At 40.9% G+C, this 20,775-nt stretch overlaps 1 protein-coding gene across 2 annotated transcripts in view; it reads left to right on the top strand.

The window, feature by feature from the left end:
- The window catches only part of spock3 (SPARC (osteonectin), cwcv and kazal like domains proteoglycan 3), a 578,102-nt gene that overhangs the window by 166,731 nt on the left and 390,596 nt on the right, over nt 1–20,775 (top strand). For both annotated transcript variants that reach the window (XM_078212462.1, XM_078212559.1), the window contains one exon: nt 18,021–18,066. In XM_078212462.1, the coding sequence (XP_078068588.1) occupies nt 18,021–18,066 (46 nt within the window). Of the gene's footprint in view, nt 1–18,020; nt 18,067–20,775 lie in introns of those variants that run through there.

The raw sequence follows: 20,775 nt of genomic DNA, 5'->3' as shown, positions 1-20,775 counted from the left end.
CAACCTTCCAGGGGCCCTATGTGCATGACTCCAGTGAAGTTCTAGGTTAGGAAATTTGCATAGTGATGGCAAGTACCCATGCCAATATTAATGTATCTCGAATTAGATGGATAGGGACTGCTGGAGTACTTGCCAGCCACTTTTCAGTGAAGCCAGTAGTCCAGTGGAAACAGCTGCAAAGATTAGCTTCTTATTGAGAAAATTAATTTCACTGCGACCAACAGATTGGTCTTGGGGTGTTTTATGAACCCTGTCTGGAAAGCTTTTTTGGGCCCAAGTTCCGTCCTTGGAGATGCTCTATTTGTGAAAAGGAGAACATTGCAAGGATATAGGGAAAGAACTGTGGAGCTAATTGGATAGATCTTAAAAGAGCTGGGCAGATGTGAAGAGCACAATGGTTTCCTTCTGTTTATTTATGATTCTGGATTGTATAGTAACTCATGCTGACTGGCATATAGTACATTGGGAGCATAGAAATAGTGAAAATTCCAATACCATCCTCCTAATCCTGTTGGCTTTTACTATCAGGCAGCAATGGGCAGATGCCAGTCTCACCTGATTTCAACCATAGAATAAATCCTGACGTCCATTTACTTGAGCTGGAGACCTAACATTACCAGCTCCCACCCTATTTTCTCCTCCATTGAACTCACCTGCCTCTATTAACGCCAACAGCCTTTCCTGAACCTCAGAGAAATTAATCATTAACATGTAAATACATCAGCATTGGGAAAATAACTTTAATTAAAAGCTGAGCACCTTGCACAAGTTTGCAGCATGTGGTAAAGGGCATTGATGTCACTACAGAGTAATACCACCTCGATGCACAAAGCATTCCTATTGCTTGTGACACAAGAATATTATACTAGGTATGAAATTATGAGTCGTCTGAGTCTCCAGCGGAACAGCAATCATTGTTGGACAGTCACACCACCAGAACATTTCCATGTCCTAACATTGCTCCACATTTCTTGCTGGGTCTTCGGACCCTAACTTCTCTAGAATTGTGAAATACACCATCTATCAAAGAGCGACATTGCAACATTGTAGTGTTTGGAGGAAAGACAGGACATGTCCCCTTTATATAGTTGCGATATGGTAAGTTTAAAGATTTAGTGTGAATATTAGTGAATGGGTTAATGGACAAATGTATAAATGTAAATGTATATTACCGCATCCGCACTAATTTGCTTTTATTAAATGTATAGAGATGTTGCAATTGTAGAGGCATTCTCTATGGCAATGCCTCTACCAATCAGGGGGACCAATCAGCCCTGGTTTCTCATATAAAACTAGAGGGCATAGGTTTAAGGTGAGAGGGAAGAGGTACAAAAGTGTTCAGAGGGGCAATTTTTTCACACATAGGGTGGTGAGTGTCTGGAACAAGCTGCCAGAGGTAGTAGTAGAGGCGGGTACAATTTTGTCTTTTAAAAAGCATTTAGATACTTTCATGGGTACAATGGGTATAGAGGGATAAGGGCCAAATGTGGGCAATTGGGATTAGCTTAGGGGTTTTAAAAATAAAGGGCGGCATGGACAAGTTGGGCCGAAGGGCCTGTTTCCATGCTGTAAACTTCTGTGACCTCTGTATAGTATAAAGTTGTTGCTTCCCCTGACATTGGTATTCTTGCAATTATTTTGATGAGACAAAAAACTTTGACAAAATGTATTTTTCAGCAATACTCGAGTTCTGTACTACCACATGACTATTTAATAACTTTGTTGATAGTGCTGTAATATAGATGTGAAATAAGAATAGAAAAAGCTGGAAATACTCAGCAGGTCTGTCAGCATCTGTGGAGAGAACAAAAGTTAACATTTCAGTTCTGTGACTTTTCATCAGAATTTTCAACTGTGATATAAGTGTCAGTCTTTTATTGGGTTTAGATGTTAAATTATTTCTAATTAAGAATATTGGTCTGTGAACAACATTAATATCGTTGATGAAATCATTAAATCATTACAGAACCACATAGTTTTACTTACCAATGACTTCTCTTTTATGCAATAAATAAATTGTATATTCACAAGCAAACAATACTTTGAAGTGTGATTTAATTGGTCTATGAGTGAATGAAGAACAGGTGCATCGATGCTATCTTATGGCAGTCTTCATATATATGGATATGGATCAGGGGAAATATACAATTTGTTTATGAGAAACCAAACATTAACTTATACCCTATACTAATCTATAATATGCATCTGATCAAAACATTAAGGGTTCACTGAGCAGTAAGAATCAAATCACATCATTCGTAGAATCAATATAGTAACCCTTCAGAGGCAGTATAAATTGTTTCTGTAGAGATGAAGTGCTTTTTTATATAGATCTGCTGTTATCATGGTCCTGTTTCTATTATATTATCATTATAGGATGTTTTTGACTTGTGTATAAAACAAAATTATAATTATAGCATACCACCTCTTTTTTCGGCACATGCCTCTGTTTCCTTCTTTCCCCAGAGCTGCTTCTCCCCCACTCCAGAGTAAGCTCAACAGGAAATCTTTGTCCATTGCAAAGATAGTTTCAGCTTATATTTCCTCAACCTAATGTTGTAGGAGCTGGTGCATATAAGCATTAGTTAGATGATGATTAACCCACAAGGTTTGCGTCATGGAATACCACATCATACATCACACCTCTTTCCATCCCTTTATTGAGGTTGTAATAGTGAATTCTGCTAATTAGGCAATGCATTAAGAGTTGCTATTACAATTTATATTTCCAGTTTAAATTAAAATCTCACATATAGCATTTTGAGTCCTGTACAATTACAGGGGAATTTAGAAATCCCCAAGGAAAATTCTCCCATTTGGCAATTCCCAATTTATAACACATTGAGTGGAATGCTCCCAAAAATTTTTTCAAGTGTCATTACAACAATCCGCACCAGTCCCTTCGGTGTTCTCCATACCACAGTCCATCAACATTTAATGCACTGAAAGAGCCTCCACGTGTAACACATCATTATGAAGTCCCCAGGCATGTGACTCCACCAAACTGTCCACAGCTGTGTGCTGTCAACAAGGGGGAGCTGCATTTAAATGCTCCCCCTTTACTCAGCCAGTCACGCAGACCGCTGTTTACGGAGGGAGAGCTCAGACAGCTGCTGGATGCTGTGGTGGAAAGGCAGGACTTCCTGTGCCCCCGGCAGAGAAGATGACCAAGGAGCAGGGACTCCAGTGCGACCTGGGATGTGGTGGCTATGGCAGTCAGTGCCCAGAGCCTGACTCTGAGGACCAATACTCAATGTCGGAAGAAGATGAATGATCTGAGTGTCCAGCCGTCCCATTCTGGCATCAGTCCCATCCGTCACACCTGGAATGTCCACCTCGACCCACTCCGATGCCCCATGGCCGTCTCACACCCAATGACCCTCCCCACCCAGCATTCTCCTCAAATCTCACACCCACTCACAACCCTTAACTGGCAAGGCACGGTGCCAAGCTATGCCACCCACCCCTCATGCACTCAATCTCATGCTCATCATTCTTGCATGATGGGCTCAAACCGGTTAGCGCCATTAGAAAATGGTCAGGAAAATTGCAAACTGTTTGGTGCTGGGAGCAAAACAGATTTTTAGGCTCGCACACTCTTCTCTGGCATCGGCACAATCTACTAATGGCGCGACGAGGTCGGAGAATCGCACCTGTCGTCTCAAGTTTCTTGCTCAAGCAATTCTACACACACAGTGGTCTAAGCACTGTTTTCGCACAGCATCTAACCTATTTGTTGTTCAGGGATAGATTTCCTATTTTACTTTCTGCATCAGTCTTGTAACAGCAAAGGTGACAAATTTTCAACTGTTTCCATCAAACAGTCCAGTGAGAAACCTTCTTCCTAAATTTAATTTTATTCGGTCTACAGAGATTGTAGAAAGATTACATGGTTCTCTTAAATGCCCAAGAGCTTGACTTCATTTCAGCCTTCCTTGCCTTTTCTTTCGTTGATTTGCTCTGTTTATTAAACCTGCTCCAAGCTCCTCCAAATAGATTACAAGTGCCAGAGGCCAGCAATCCGAAAGTCTGAATTTACTGTAGTAACCCGGGCTATGTATCCTGAACAAAATATCTGTTCAGGTGAAATGCATTAAAACGTATTGCCCATTTCTTTTCAAGAACTTGAAAAAGGGGCAGCTAGGTGGAAATAGAGAGAATAATATAACTTTCTAATGCAAAATTATTAAACCTTAATTAGTTGACTTGGAATTCTCCACTATCTGCATGGTCCATCATCTTTTGGTTTTTTATTTAAGTCCATTAAATGTTTTATATTTTGCTGCATTTTAATGTATTCTCAAATAGCTTTTTTTTCATTTTCTGCAGTTCCTGTGCCCTGTACTTTCCAGTTTGGAACAACAGGCATTTGTTCTCGGGCATTTAATGTTCTAGAAAAAGTAAGACTGTGACTTGGCTGGTGAAGGTCTTACTGTCTGCAAATTTCCTTCCTCCCTAAGGAAGGTGTCTGCCCATCATTTGCTAGAATCCATTATGTCCTAGCAAAGATTAGCAATTTACTGTGTGGTGTTAACTTGATCCTGTCATTTCATGGTACCACACACTGTGCTGTGCAGTGTTGCCATTTAATTTTTCACCTTTTTTCATTCACTGTAACATTTTAAAACCATTGTGACAAATCAAGATAAATAAATTTAGGAATAACCTTGAAATGTTATTAATCAGGTACATTTGAAAAATGTAGATGGCTACATCAACTTAATGTAACTTGTTGGCATTTTGCACTGGTGCACATATAATCCATATTCAGGGTCACTGTTTTATAATGACTGGATAAATAACATTTCATATTGTTAACATGGAATTCTGGGATTTTTACCAATTTTTCAGAAATTATATTCACTGCTTACACAATTTATAATAAGGGCTATTGGTTTGTTGATAATTGAACAAATTATTTTTTAATTTCTGCCAATGTTTTGGGGATTATATTCCACAAATATTTTATTTCTGTAAAAGCTACAAATGAGTTACCTTAATGATTGTGGATAACCTAAACAGCATTATTCAGATATTATTGGCTTCATTCTAATTTAGCGTGTTAGTTTATATTGCAGTTTTAATGCATTATTATAATACAATAAATCACATTTCTTATCAGGAAATCTGACCTTGTGCATGAGTGGGACTTTGGTCTGCTGTGCTTCATTTATGTTCTGCAATTCCACCCAATGATTATTATCATGAACATTGCATTGTACAGTAATTACTGTATGACAGAATAAACCATTTGATTATTCTTCACAGAATGTAGTGAACCTCCTGCATCCTCACTAGTGCAATATATAATTTTTAAAAATATTAATATTTTCTCCTTTTGTGAATAAAGGGTTAAATTGCCTTTTTGTCAAATGTTAATAATTGCTCATCAAAATGTTACCAAAATGATTTTGTGAAACATATTTTGTGATTTGAAACAAGACAAAATCAACTAATAATGCAACTATCATTGTGAATTTAGCACGCTAAATTAACACCTAAGCTGTATAACTGATGAAAGTTTAAAATTCCAGCTAGGGAGTGCACAATACTCATGTGCAATAGCTGCAGAAAAATGTTGAGTTACTTACAAGATTCTGTATCTCTGGCAAAATGTTGTTTGGAGCGCAGCGCTATTTGTGAAGCTCATGTTGCAGGGATCGGATCATATTCAAGGTAGCAGAGAAAGAGAGCCAAACTAGTCTATGAGCTTGTTATAGTTCCATCACATTATCTGACTAATGAGTTATTAATGTTTTATTGAGGTAATAAAACATTAATGTTTCCTGCATTATAACAGTGACGACACTTCAAAAGTACTTCATTTCTGTAAAGCAGTTTGGGACATCTTTATGTCATGAAAGGCGCTATATAACTAACGTTTTTTAAAAAGGATGGTTCTGTATCCAAACACATAGCACTGACTGTTGTACAAACATATAGGGCTGACCTTGAATCTATGTTATATTCTTGATACCATTGATAGTATAGGCAGTATTTTTTGTAATGTATAATTACCAACTGGCATTGAAGCTCATTAGAAATGTTCAACATTTTTCATCACTGCCCATAATTTATTGATGAGCAAAGCATTATACTGTATTTAGGTTTCACAAAAACGTCATGACAAATAAATATAAATTAAAAATATACTTTGTAGGTCATTACCAAAGCTATTGGCATGAGCGTCATGCCAATTTACTAAGAAGGCTATGAATCTGTTGTCGTGGTGTCTTATTTAATTGTTCTTCAAAATTCTAATTATTTCTTTGCAACTCCGAAGGTGATTAATTGATTGCTATTTTTTGTGGCTTTCCCTTGAAATAAGAGCTGAACAGAAATACACAAGCAGAAATTCAGATGGCACTGTTACATCATTGGAAATATCGCATGGCAGAACTTAGGCTGACTGCTTTCTGTCTGCCATTGTTACGGACAGGAAGAATTTAATTTAAAGCAGCCTGATTTCTCCTCTCACCATCCATTGGTAAACAAAGATTTCTAAAATTTTTTGATTTCCCCTTTTTGAAGTGGTGGGGTATTTTCAGTTTTCGAGGGATTCAATCTTCTATTAAAAGCGCTACAGCAAACACGAGATAAGGTATAATCAGAGGGTTAGTTTATTTTACACACACTCAAAACGCAGAATAGAGGGTTCACAATGTAGCCCTCAGTACCTTCAGACAATAAAATAGGGATAAGGGCAAGAAAGTGGTACAGGGTAGAGACCACAGACAAAATAAGATATTTATTGCTTCACGTGAGTCTAGAATCAAAATTCCTTCAGAGAGGTTAGTCAGCTGAAACTGATGTGGGGTGATCCAGTTTTCCAGTAGCACCGACTTCCATGATGGGAGAAGCACATAGAGCTGAATCAGTCTTATAGTAGTAGGCACTGGTACAGAAGTTTAGATGTTGGCAGTAGGAAACAGTTTAGATGAGGGCCATTTAACCTGGATTGAGCTCCGTTTCAGGGCTCCTTTGTCCTCACAGGCCTATTGGCTGGAATTTTACCATCCCACTCGCCACGGGAATCGGAGTGGGCGAGGGGCGGACCACAAAAAGGTCCGTTGACCTCTGGCAGGATTTTATGGTTTCGGGATGAGCGAGACCATAAAATCCCACCCATTGTTTCTATTGACAGAACCCAAAGAAATGTAAAGGATCTTTGGGCATTTCCTTGGAATTTGTTTCCTGCTGTCACAGGGAGCAATTGTGCATCTTCAGGGATAACAAGATCCTTGATGTTTTCTGAAGGTTAGAAATTCTTTTTGTGTTGAGCAGCTAGTCGGGCTTCAGTCAGTGTAGTCTTCGCCTGCTGTTTAAAGAATAATTTTACAATGTAGCCAGGATAATATAGGCAATTATATGTTCCTTTATATCTTCTGGACATGAAACCCTGTTTACATTTATCGTGTTCCCAGCTCAAATGCCATGGATGGGGCATTTCAATATTAGTGTGTTTCTGACTAAGCTCATGGCGCAAGACTTCTCTCAAATGCATCTGTATTATCTAATGCATTGTAGTGATGCAAATTAGTTCTATGTTTATTAAGCAATAAGTGAGAGCTGTGTTTATATTTTTGATTATAGTGTTAATTTAATTGTAATGAGTTCTGGATTCACTATATTTGTTTATAACCTCCTCACCCACACAATGCTTCATAGATTTTTCAGACTGGTTCTTTAACAAGCATTTGACAGCTGTTAACAAGTAATTTGCCTTTCCTTCACACGCTAATTCAAGTTAGCAATTTTTTTTTTAACGTGGCAGCAACTCACCTCAGCAGTAAAGAAAATAAAATAGATTATTGTTTGTCCATTAGAGAATGAAAAAAGGGGCATGTTCTATCATAAGCAGACAGTCCACTCCACCAGACAATTTGCTCCACCAGTTTAATGCTTAAGTGAAGGTCAAAATTGTGTCCTGTATTTCCTGTCAAACAACCATCTTTCTATTCACGCTGCTGCATTTTCTCTTACATGTCTGACATTTTCTAAGAGGTTTCTTGTGCAACACCATATTGAACATCACTTATAAATTCAATATGCAGACCTGGCAATTGGATTTTAAAAATTCATTCAGGATATGGGTGCCATTGGCTAGGTCAGTATAATTTGCCCATCCCAAATTGCCCTTGAGAAGATGGTGAGCTGCTTTCCTGAACCACAGTAGTCCATGTGGTGTAGGTACATCCACCGTGCTATTAGGGAAGGAGTTCCAGGATTTTGACCCAGCGACCATGAAGGAATGGCAATATATTTCCAAATCAGGATGGTGAGTGACTTGAAGGAGACCTTCCTGGTGATGGTGTTCCCATGCATCTGTAATCTTTGTCCTAGATGTAATGGGTTTGGAAGGTGCTGTCTAAGGAGCATTGGTGAGTTCGTGCCATGCATCTTGTCGATGGTACACACTGTACATTGGTGGTGAAGGGAGTGAACACTTCTGGGTGAGGTGCCGACCATGTGAACTGCTTTAAAATGCACTTAGGGCAGGATTTTCCAGCTCTTCCCACCAGTAGGATCTGATCCCGCCGGAGGTGAACTCACGAGGCGGGCTCCCCGGCAGTGGGACATGGGAGCAGATTGTGTCTCCCCTTTGATGTATAAATTACCAAGTCTTGAGAAACCCAGTCTGCAGCCATTACATTTAAATCAGACTCCCAATTACATCCACTACCAAGACATGATCTTCAAAAGACTCGACCTGCTGCTGAAAACCGCAACAGGCTCATCTGCAAAGATTGGGAGCATGCTCTCTGTTGTTGTATTGGATTTGAACCCCATCCCTTTACCCTCTTCCTAATTGCAAAGCCAAAGCAGGTGGATTTTGTCTTTGGCCATTTAACTTCATAAGAACATAAGAAATAGGAGCAGGAGTAGGCCATCTAGCCCCTCGAGCCTGCCCCGCCATTCAATAAGATCATGACTGATCTGAAGTGAATCAGTTCCACTTACCTGCCTGCTCCCCATAACCCTTAATACCCCGACCGATCAGAAATCCATCTATCCGTGACTTAAACATATTCAACGAGGTAGCCTCCACCACTTCAGTGGGCAGAGAATTCCAGAGATTCACCACCCTCTGAGAGAAGAAGTTCATCCTCAACTCTGTCCTAAACTGACCCCCCTTTATTTTGAGGCTGTGCCCTCTAGTTCTGGTTTCCTTTCTAAGTGGAAAGAATCTCTCCACTTCCACCCTATCCAGTCCCTTCATTATCTTATATGCCTCTATAAGATCACCCCTCAGCCTTCTAAACTCCAACGAGTACAAACCTAATCTGCTCAATCTCTCCTCATAATCTACACCCCTCATCTCCGGTATCAACCTGGTGAACCTTCTCTGCACTCCCTCCAAGGCCAATATATCCTTCCGCAAATAAGGGGACCAAAACTGCACACAGTATTCCAGCTGCGGCCTCACCAATGCTTTGTACAGATGCAGCAAGATTTCTCTGCTTTTATATTCTATCCCCCTCGCAATAAATGCCAACATCCAATTTGCCGCCTTGATCACCTGTTGTACCTGCAGACTGAGTTTTTGCGACTCCTGCACAAGGACTCCCAGGTCCCTATGCACAGTAGCATGTTGTGATTTTTTTCCATTTAAATAATAATCCAATTTGCTATTATTTCTTCCAAAGTGAATAACTTCACATTTGCCAAAGTTATACTCCATCTGCCAGATCCTCGCCCACTCACAGCCTATCCAAATCTCTCTGCAGACCTTCCGCTTCCTCCACGCAATTCACTTTCCCACTTATCTTCGTGTCGTCAGCAAACTTTGTTACCCTTCACTCAGTCCCCTCCTCCAGATCATCTATGTAAATAGTAAACAGTTGAGGCCCCAGTACCGATCCCTGCGGCACGCCACTAGTCACCACCTGCCAAACAGAAAAGCACCCATCTATTCCAACTCTCTGCTTCCTGTTGGATAGCCAATCCCATGCTAACACTCTACCCCCAACTCCGTGTGCCCCAATCTTCCGCAGCAACCTTTTGTGAGGCACCTTATCGAACGCCTTTTGGAAATCCAAAAACACCACATCCACCGGTTCCCCTCCGTCAACCGCACTAGTCACATCTTCATAAAAATCCAGTAAGTTCGTCAAACACGACTTTCCTCTCATGAATCCATTAGAAAAGAAAGTTTGCAGGATGTCAAACTGGTTGCCAGTTCAGTATTGCTAATTTTGTTGAATTTCTGAAGACAATCTCACACATTAATAAATAGAAACAGAAAATGCTGGAAATATTCAGCAGGTCAAAGAACAAAGAACAAAGAACAGTACAGCACAGGAAACAGGCCCTTCGGCCCTCCAAGCCTGTGCCGCTCCTTGGTCCAACTAGACCAATCGTTTGTATCCCTCCATTCCCAGGCTGCTCATGTGACTATCCAGGTAAGTCTTAAACGATGTCAGCGTGCCTACCTCCACCACCCTACTTGGCAGCGCATTCCAGGCCCCCACCACCCTCTGTGTAAAAAACGTCCCTCTGATGTCTGAGTTATACTTCGCCCCTCTCAGCTTGAGCCCGTGACCCCTCGTGATCGTCACCTCCGACCTGGGAAAAAGCTTCCCACTGTTCACCCTATCTATACCCTTCATAATCTTGTATACCTCTATTAGATCTCCCCTCATTCTCCGTCTTTCCAAGGAGAACAACCCCAGTCTACCCAATCTCTCCTCATAGCTAAGACCCTCCATACCAGGCAACATCCTGGTAAACCTTCTCTGCACTCTCTCCAATGCCTCCACGTCCTTCTGGTAGTGCGGCGACCAGAACTGGACGCAGTACTCCAAATGCGCCCTAACCAGCGTTCTATACAGCTGCATCATCAGACTCCAGCTTTTATACTCTATACCCCGTCCTATAAAGGCAAGCATACCATATGCCTTCTTCACTACCTTCTCCACCTGTGTTGCCACCTTCAAGGATTTGTGGACTTGCACACCTAGGTCCCTCTGTGTTTCTATACTCCTGATGACTCTGCCATTTATTGCATAACTCCTCCCCACATTATTTCTTCCAAAATGCATCACTTCGCATTTATCCGGATTAAATTCCATCTGCCACCTCTCCGCCCAATTTTCCAGCCTATCTATATCCTGCTGTATTGCCCGACAATGCTCTTCGCTATCCGCAATTCCAGCCATCTTTGTGTCATCCGCAAACTTGCTGATTACACCAGTTACACCTTCTTCCAAATCATTTATATATATCACAAATAGCAGAGGTCCCAGTACAGAGCCCTGCGGAACACCACTGGTCACAGACCTCCAGCCGGAAAAAGACCCTTTGACCACTACCCTCTGTCTCCTATGGCCAAGCCAGTTCTCCACCCATCGAGCCACTTCTCCTTGTATCCCATGAGCCTTAACCTTCTTAACCAACCTGCCATGTGGGACTTTGTCAAATGCCTTACTGAAATCCATATAGACGACATCCACGGCCCTTCCTTCATCAACCGTTTTTGTCACTTCCTCAAAAAACTCCACCAAATTTGTAAGGCACGACCTCCCTCTTACAAAACCATGCTGTCTGTCACTAATGAGATTGTTCCGTTCTAAATGCACATACATCCTGTCTCTAAGAATCCTCTCCAACAACTTCCCTACCACGGACGTCAAGCTCACCGACCTATAATTTCCTGGGTTATCCCTGCTACCCTTCTTAAACAACGGGACCACATTCGCTATCCTCCAATCCTCAGGGACCTCACCCGTGTCCAAAGAAGCGACAAAGATTTCCGTCAGAGGCCCAGCAATTTCCTCTCTCGTCTCCCTGAGCAGTCGAGGATAGATGCCATCAGGCCCTGGGGCTTTGTCAGTTTTAATGTTCCCTAAAAAACCTAACACTTCCTCTCTCGTAATGGAGATTTTCTCTAACGGGTCAACACCTCCCTCCGAGACACTCCCGGTTAACACGCCCCTCTCCTTTGTGAATACCGATGCAAAGTATTCATTTAGGATCTTCCCTATTCCCTTGGGTTCTAAGCATAATTCCCCTCCTTTGTCCCTGAGAGGTCCGATTTTCTCCCTGACAACTCTTTTGTTCCTAACGTATGAATAGAATGCCTTAGGATTCTCCTTAATCCTGCCTGCCAAGAACATCTCGTGCCCTCTTTTTGCCCTTCTAACTCCCCGTTTGAGATCTTTCCTACTCTCTCTGTATTCCTCCAGAGCTCCATCTGTTTTCAGTTGCCTGGACTTAACGTACGCCTCCCTTTTCATTTTAATCAGATCCTCAATTTCCCTGGTTATCCACGGCTCTCGAATCCTATCTTTCCTTTTTACAGGCACATGCCTATCCTGCAGCCTTATCAATAGTTCCTTAAAAGACTCCCACATGCCAGACGCGGACTTACCCTCGAACATCCTCTCCCAATCAACATCCACCAATTCCTGCCTAATCCGGCTATAGTCAGCCTTCCCCCAATTTAGCACCCTGCCCGTAGGACAGCACTCATCCTTGTCCATTACTATCCTAAAGTTAACAGAGTTGTGGTCACTATTTGCCACATGTTCCCCTACCGAAACTTTGACGACCTGACCGGGCTCATTTCCCAGAACTAGGTCCAGTATAGCCCCCTCTCTAGTCGGGCTATCTACATACTGTTCCAAAGAACCTTCCAGTACGCATTTTACAAATTCCTCCCCGTCCGGTCCCCCAGCTCTAAGCACTTTCCAGTCTGTGCCAGGGAAATTAAAGTCCCCCACTACAACAACCCTATTTTTTCTGCACCTATCCAGAATCTCCTGACATATCCTTTCCTCCACTTCCCGTGGGCTGTTGGGTGGTCTGTAGTACACCCCCAGCATAGTGACTGCACCCTTCCTGTTTCTGAGTTCCACCCACAGCGACTCAGTACATGACCCCTCTAAGTTGTCTACCCTCTGCACCGCGGTAATATGCTCCTTAACTAATATCGCTACTCCCCCACCTTTTTTAGCCCCTCCTCTGTCTCGCCTAAAACACTGATACCCCGGAATATTCAGCTGCCAGTCCTGTCCTTCTTTTAACCAAGTTTCCGTCACCTCAACCACATCCAAATTCCGCACAAGCATTAAGGCCCTAAGTTCGTCTGTTTTACCCGTTACACTCCTCGCATTGAAGCAGATGCACTCCAGACCTCCAGGCCCAGTCAGGTCCTCCTCCTCCAGGTCTGGCAATACGTGGGCACAGAAACACTAATGACCATTTGTCAGTACTGGAATAATTTAGACCTGTAACAGGTGTTAAGCAAGAACAGAGGCAGGCAAAGGTGTGGAGAAGAGGATAGAACAAAAGGCAGGCCTGTGATAACATGCAAAGTAGGAGTGATTAAGTGACAAAAGGGATGAAGATGCAAGGAAAAAAAGGATTGTTTTGTTGGGTCTAGATTCTCTGCTTTCTCTCGCTTGATATTTTTCAACTATCTCAACTAGGATGTGGAACTGCATTGCTTTGAGTTCTGCTAAAAAAAAAAATGGAGCCAGGGTTTTGTTCCAGAATTGGCCAAGGAATTTATTGCATGCTGGAGAGCAGCACATGGAATGAACTTCCAGGTAGAGGAGAAAAAGGCCTGAAATTGTTGAAGCAGTGTTATGATCCCAGTTGATTTTAATACTGGACAAGCCAGATCTCCGAGTGAAACCTGGCTTGTTAAATCCTAACTTTTCTTTATTTTCAGAAACAATGAAGAAAAGTTACTGAACAAATCCACAGGAATTTGCTGATGAAATTTTTAAAAGAATAAAACATTTATTCATCAAGAAAAATGAACTATATTACATGAGACAAAAAGGGTGGAACGATCGCGATACCAACATAAGAAAATTATTCAAATATTGATGATTCCTTCACTCCAGCTATATTTTTACAGATACAGTGCGGCCCCGTTATAACGCGATGGTTGGGGTCCATAAAAGCGGAGTCGCGAAAAAAGTGGGGTCGCGCTAAATCGGGGTCGTGCTAAATTTGCCAATTATTAGCGGAAAAAAAAGGGTCCAATGATTCATCGCGTTATATCCAAATTCGCGCTAAATCGGGTCACGTTAAATCGGGGTTCCACTGTACATACAAATTCAGAAAGATAAAACAGTTTACCAAATCTGTCTTATACTCTAATATTCAGGGTAAGTATGCGGTATGTGTGAACCAACTGGTGAACTGTGGTTGGAAACATCTCACACCAAAACTAAATGACAGATCTGACCAAAGCAAATTCTGTGGATTTCTCAACAATCACCCAGGCGCTTGTCACACTGTGATCAAAAACCCTGTCTTTTTCATGAGAATTTTCAAACTCCACATTTGAAGAAGTCACTTTGGAATTCTCTACAAACATTTCTCCACTTGGGTGGCTTCAACATGGATCCACCTCCAAGGTTTCAATCTTACCTCTGGATTTCAAGCTTCACCTTCTAAGCACATTCAGCCTTGCCAAGCAGAACACCACTGCTCCAGAAATTGTTCTTACGGCCCGCAGCACAGAGTGACCAATCTTTAGCTGTCCTCTTGGATGTTCAGGGCTTCTTTCAAGCTCACTTTGTCTGCTTCTCACAGCTCTCTCTCTCTCTAATTCGGAGCCTATGGCTCTGCTCCTCTCTTCACAACTTTACTTAAGGGGGATCTGTTTCTCATATTTGTCCTTATCCCTTACCTGGGACATTTTTCTGAGACCTGTTTCTGCTTCACTTCCTGGTTTGGGATCATCTTTGTTTGTGACCGTCTCCCTGACCCCTCCTCATGTCCTTGTCCCCACTACATCTTTGCAATGACATTCCTCTTCAGCTCACCTGACATGCAGTTTTACACTTTCACTTTTCTGCATTTGCACAGGGCCACTTTCTGGCCCAAAGACATGAAAATGGATAACTGCACATGTGCGGCCCTTTCCCAGCAGAAGTTCTGAAACTCCGAACTTATAATCTAACCTCAAGATAAGTATCGGAGTTTGTTACAGAGCAATTAGACGATTTAACAGGTGGAATGGAGGACTATTCTGGATTGATGATATAAGTAGTTTTTCTTATCTATAATTATTCTGATCTTTTAAGATTGTATTGCTTGAGATGTATGGTTCAACATGTTTTCTGTATGATTTATATTCATTTGCTGGCTATCTTCAGAAAAGTCATGAGTTTTTAAATCTTTACCTTGAATGAGATTTCAAATAATGAGAAGCCTCCTTTTAGAACAACAATTTATTTCCCGTGAAATTGGGATTTAAATTGATTCAGGAACTTGTAGAGCAATTACCAGTAGTTTGAATACTCAGTATTTTCACAGTAACTTCATTGCATTGTTAATGTATACCTACTTGTGACTAATAAATGAACTTTAAATACTGAGGTAGCCTAATGTTAGGGAAGTTGATGCATCTTCTAACATCAATTCCTATTTAATCTTTGTGAAATGAATTTCCAGTTATGAAAAAATACCCATTTGAAGTATTTGTATATGTTATAATATCCAGCTATTGGATAGCTAGGTTTTGATAATGTCTTTCCAACATGGGTGATAGCAAAGTTTTTAACACATAACGCCTAAAAATAAAGCTCAGGTAAAATAAGATCATGGGTTTAGCAATGAAAAATGCACCTTTGTTTCATGACATTATCTGACTCTTATATTGCAGTGGTGAGAGATATTTCCCACTCTATTTGGAACAATAAACCTAATGCTGTTAATCAAGGATCAGAAATGCTGAAAAGCAAATCTTCAAGTGGAAAGTTTAAATTAAAGTTAAAACAGCTTAAGAACACAGATGTATGAGTTTGGAGTAAGTGAGTCATCTGGTTGATTGAAACAATCTGCATTCACTTTAGGGACCTGTTATAAATCCTAAAGATTCAAACAAGAGATGAAAAGTCCACTGTCTTCAGAGGCTATAATAACCTGTTGTGAAATATGCTTCAGCAGTCACAGTCATGCTTCTGGTGCTTAAGGTTCAAAGTCTGCAGCTAAAATTGCCCAAGTTCAATACCAGGTGTCATTCTCACTTAGAAATGCGAGTACGATGGGTGGTGTTAGAGCATATAAAAATGTTTTTATTGCTGCAAGGAGCGCTTCTTTAATGTTGAGAATAAGTCAAATTTCTATGATAGTGTGGAACATAAAGAACTTAAGAAATAGGAGCAGGAGTAGGCCATCTGACCCCTGGAGCCCATTCCGTCATTCAATAAGATTATGGCTGAGATGATTGTTGCCTTAGGTCCACTTTCCTGCCTACCTCTCATAACCTATGACTCTCTTGTACATCAAAAATTTGTCTAAGACAGCCTTGAATGTATTCAATAATTCGGCCTCCACTGAACTCTGATCAAGGTGGTAATTGCAGTGCCCATGTGCCCCTCTCCCCGCTGCCAGGCTCTGGAGGGAGGGTTCCCCAAGGGTCCTGTGGATCCCCCCAAAGTGGACAGCCTCACATTTTTTGCAAATTATACTCCATCTGTCAAATTTTGGATATTCACTTAACCTTTGTATGTCCCTTTGTAGTCAGTCCCATTATCCAAGTCATCAGTATAGATTGCAAATAGTTGAGGCCCCAACATCGACCCCAGTGGCAACCCATTAGTCATAATTTTGCCAACCTGAAAATGATACATTTTCCCCACACATTTCTTGTTAGCCAGTCCTCTATCCATACTAACATGTTACACCCACATAGTAGGAGCTTTTATGTTGTGTAGTAATCCTTTAGCATTTTATCTAATGCCTTTTGGGAATCCTAAATATACACCTGCTAATTCCTCATTATCCACCCTGTTTATTAATTCCTCAACGCATTCAAATAAATTTGACAAACATGATTTCACTTTCATAAAACCATGTTGACTCTGCCAGTGATTTTCTAAATGTTCTCTAATACTACCTTAATAATGGATTCCAGCCTTTTTCCAATGACATATACTTGGCTAACTCGCCTCTAGTTCCCCGCTTTGGGTTTTCCTCCTTTTTTGAATAGAAATGTTACATTTATGATTTTCTAATCCACTGGGACCTTTCCAGAATCTACGGAATTTTTGGAAGATTGCAACCAATGCATCCACTATCTTTACAACCACTTTTTTAAAAAAGAGGCTAGGGTGCAGGAGGAGTTAACCATTTTATACCCAACCGTGGGAATGCTTCATGCACAGATGGGATTTGAGAAGCGAAAAAGTCAGAGTCATGTTTAAAAGTTAAACTTCGATTCAATATAATTTCACAAGTAAGTTTATACATGATAGGAATGATTTCAGAAGCAAAATATCAGGAGAAATATGGATACAATTATCCTCCAGTGATATCCAAGAATGTTTCTGCAGGGATTGGCTATAGGGTTGAAGAATAGACTTTTTCAATGATTTCTAGCTGCGCAACTAATTACATTGGAAGCAACTCATAGGGGTTTCAGTTACAAAAGCAAAAAATCCTTTTGTTGCTGGAAATCCAAAGTAAAATCTGAAAATGCTGGGAATACTCAGCAGATCTGGTTGCATCAGCAGAGAGAGAAATAAAATTATTTTTTTCAGATTGGTGACTTTAATCAACAGGGAATGATTAGCTTTCTTTTTCTCTCCATGGATGCTGCCTAACCTGTTGAATATTTCCGGCATTTTCTGTAGATAATGGGCCGAATTTTCCAGCCCTTGCACTGGTGGGGTCTTTTGAACGGATGGTCAATGCAAAATGCCATTGACATCGGCAGGACTGGAAGATCCCGCCACAGGCCAATGGCAAGCCAACAGAAAAAACAACGTGCGGGGTGCAAAATCCCGCCTAATATTTCTGTGCAATGTGTGGAAAATTATTTTGATCTTAGAGTGTAATTCAGGGTTTCATTTAGATTTTTGCCAAAATTGATTCTCCAATTTATTATTTAACTTGTTTTTTCTTGTCTCTAATGCTTGCCCTCACAGGAGGTTGAGGTTTGTATTCATTTTTCAATTTGTATGCATTACGATAACTTATTCACGAGAAGGTTAAAACATTACTAATCCACAAACAGATAAAATGTATTTCTTAAATCCTTTTTTGTACTTTTTCAGGATGACTATTTCAGGAGCTGGAACACAGGCAGACACTTGGACCAAGGTACTGTGTCACAAATCTCTTCAAGATTCTGACTAATGTCATTTATTAAATTTGAGTTTTCAATCCAAAAAGATGTTCATAACATCAAGTTTAAAGAGTTGTAAAATCAAAAGTACTCAATGACTGAAACGTTCAACGAAGTATATAATTCAGTTACAATTATATTTTCTAAAATCTCAAAATCTAATCTTTGGCCTTCCATTCACTGCAATATTCCTGCAGTTACTGATCTGCTCAACGACACCCTCACCTTGAATGTCCGAGACCCATTACAAACATTACACTCTCCGACTTAGCCATTCCCCTGGTACGGCTCTCATTTCCGACCTTTTAAGTCCAAGGATTTCAGATTTGAACTGTTATAGAATCCCTACAGCGCAGAAGGAGGATAATTCGGCCCATCGAGCCTACACCGACGACAGTCCCACCCAGGTTCTATCCCCGTAACCCCACATGTTTACCCTGCTAATCCCCTGACACTAAGGGGCAATTTAGCATGGCCAATCAACCTACCCCGCAGTCTTTGGAGAGTGGGAGGAAACCAGAGCACCTGGAGGAAACCCACGCAGACATGGAGAATGTGTAGATGCGAACGTGGGGATGAACAGACATTCATCACATCTGGCTGGATGACATGAAGCATTACTGGATCTAATCTTCAGAATTCAAAGATAGCTCTCGGCTTCTTCTCCTTGACTGCAAACTGTCATCTTAAACTCCTCTCCCTGTCTCTTCAACTCTCAGATGAGTGAGGACATAATTACCATTAAGATTGACACAATCTAATTAGGTACCTCTGACACTTTCCTCCCTTCTGGTCATCCACCAGGCAAAACTTACTCGAAGGTTGCCTCTTGTCCTAACCCTGAGCATGCACCTTTCTCTCCTTGTGCCATCCCTGAGTTTATCCTGTCCATCAGATCCATAGCACTCTCACTCAAACCTTTTCCAACTAAACTGCTGACCACTCAACCTTGACTCCTGGCTCCAGTGTTAGCTGATATTGTTAACTGTTCCCTCTCCTTCAAATCTGCAATCATTATTCCCTTAAAAAACTACAATCCTTGACCGCTCTGCCCTTGTAAGCTATCACCTGATTTCCAACTCTCTTTCTTATCCAAATTACTTGAATGTGTTGTCACCTCTCAAATCCATGTCCATCTTACCAATTCCTCCAGTCAGGTTTCCACTCTAACACAGTATGGAAGCAGCTCTTATCAAAGGCATAAATTAAATCCTTTATGACTGTGGAAAAGTTATCTGTTTTCTGCCTTCTGAATCTGTCTGCAGTCTTTGACATAGTTGACCATACCGTTCTCCTCCAATGTCTCTCCAGTGTCATACTGTCTTTCAGATGGGTGGGACTACATTAGTCTAGTTCCATTCTTTTCTATTCTCTCATATCCAGAGTTTCACTCCCAATGGCTTCTCTTCCCGCTGTTGCAGAATTACCTCTGGAGTCCATCAAGGTTCTATCCTTGGCCCCCTGCTTTTTTCTCATTTACATGCTGCCTTTTGGTGACATGATCAGAAAGCATAGTTTACAAATGTACGCTGACAACACCCACCTCACCACTACCTTTCAACCAATTCCTGATATCTATGTTGCCAAACTACTTATCCAACATTCAGTATTGGATGAGCAGATATTTCCACTAAAGTCACTGACTTTGGTCCCTATCGCAATTTCAATGCCTGGTCTCTGACTTGATTCCTCTCCCTGGCAAATGTCTGAGGCTGAAGCAGACTGTTCACAACTTTGGTGTCATACCAAAATGAGATTCTGACCCCTTACCTGTACTGTCACTAAGATCTCATATTCGGAGTGCCAAGCTCTTCCCCTACCTCAGTTCATCTGCCCTGAGATCTTCATCCATGCCTTTGTTACCTTGTGACTTCACTATTCTAATGCACTCTGGCTGTCTTCTTTGTTCTGTCCTCCATAAACATGAGGTCTTCTGAAACTCTGCTAGCCATGCTGTAACTCACACCAAGTCTATTTCACCAATCAGCGGACTTAAATTGACTCTTGGTTAAGCAATACATCAATTTTTTAATTTTACTCCTTATCGTCAAGGCTCTCAATTGTCTGTACCTCCTTATCTCCAATCTCCTCTAGCCCTGCAACCCATCAAGATCTCTGCTTTCCTCCAATTTTGCCTCTTGAACATCCCTATTTAGTCACGCCATTATTGGCATTTGTGTCTTCAACTGCCATGGCCCTGAGCTCTGGAAATCTCTCCATAAATCTCTTGTCTTTCCGCCTTCAAGATACTCAGTAAAAACAATCCTTTAGACCATGGCTCAGTGTTTAAATTTTCATTTGTACCATTCCATGAAGTGCCTTGGGACATTTTACTAAACTAAATACTTGTATAAATAAAAGTCATTTTTGTAGCTGGATGTAACATTGATTTAAAAAAAAAATAAACACCAACAATTGATCTTGATGAAAACATTTGTTATGCAGATAGCAGAAACATTTGATAGTAATGTGTAAACTGGATGCTGTTATTATTTATATATAGCACCAACAATTGTAAAATAATTTGTAAAAATTGATTCGTGGTTACACCATTATGGTTCAAATCAATATTCTCCTACACAGAAGCTGGGATTTATCTTTCTGAATCCTGTATCATTGGTACAGATATTTGTCAAGGACACAATATGTTAGAGAAGATTTTAATTTCACGAGTACTGAAGCCA

This window comes from Mustelus asterias, chromosome 1 (assembly GCF_964213995.1).
Source record: "Mustelus asterias chromosome 1, sMusAst1.hap1.1, whole genome shotgun sequence".
Taxonomy (NCBI): Eukaryota; Metazoa; Chordata; class Chondrichthyes; order Carcharhiniformes; family Triakidae; genus Mustelus; species Mustelus asterias.
This window is presented reverse-complemented; position numbering and strand designations above follow the sequence as displayed.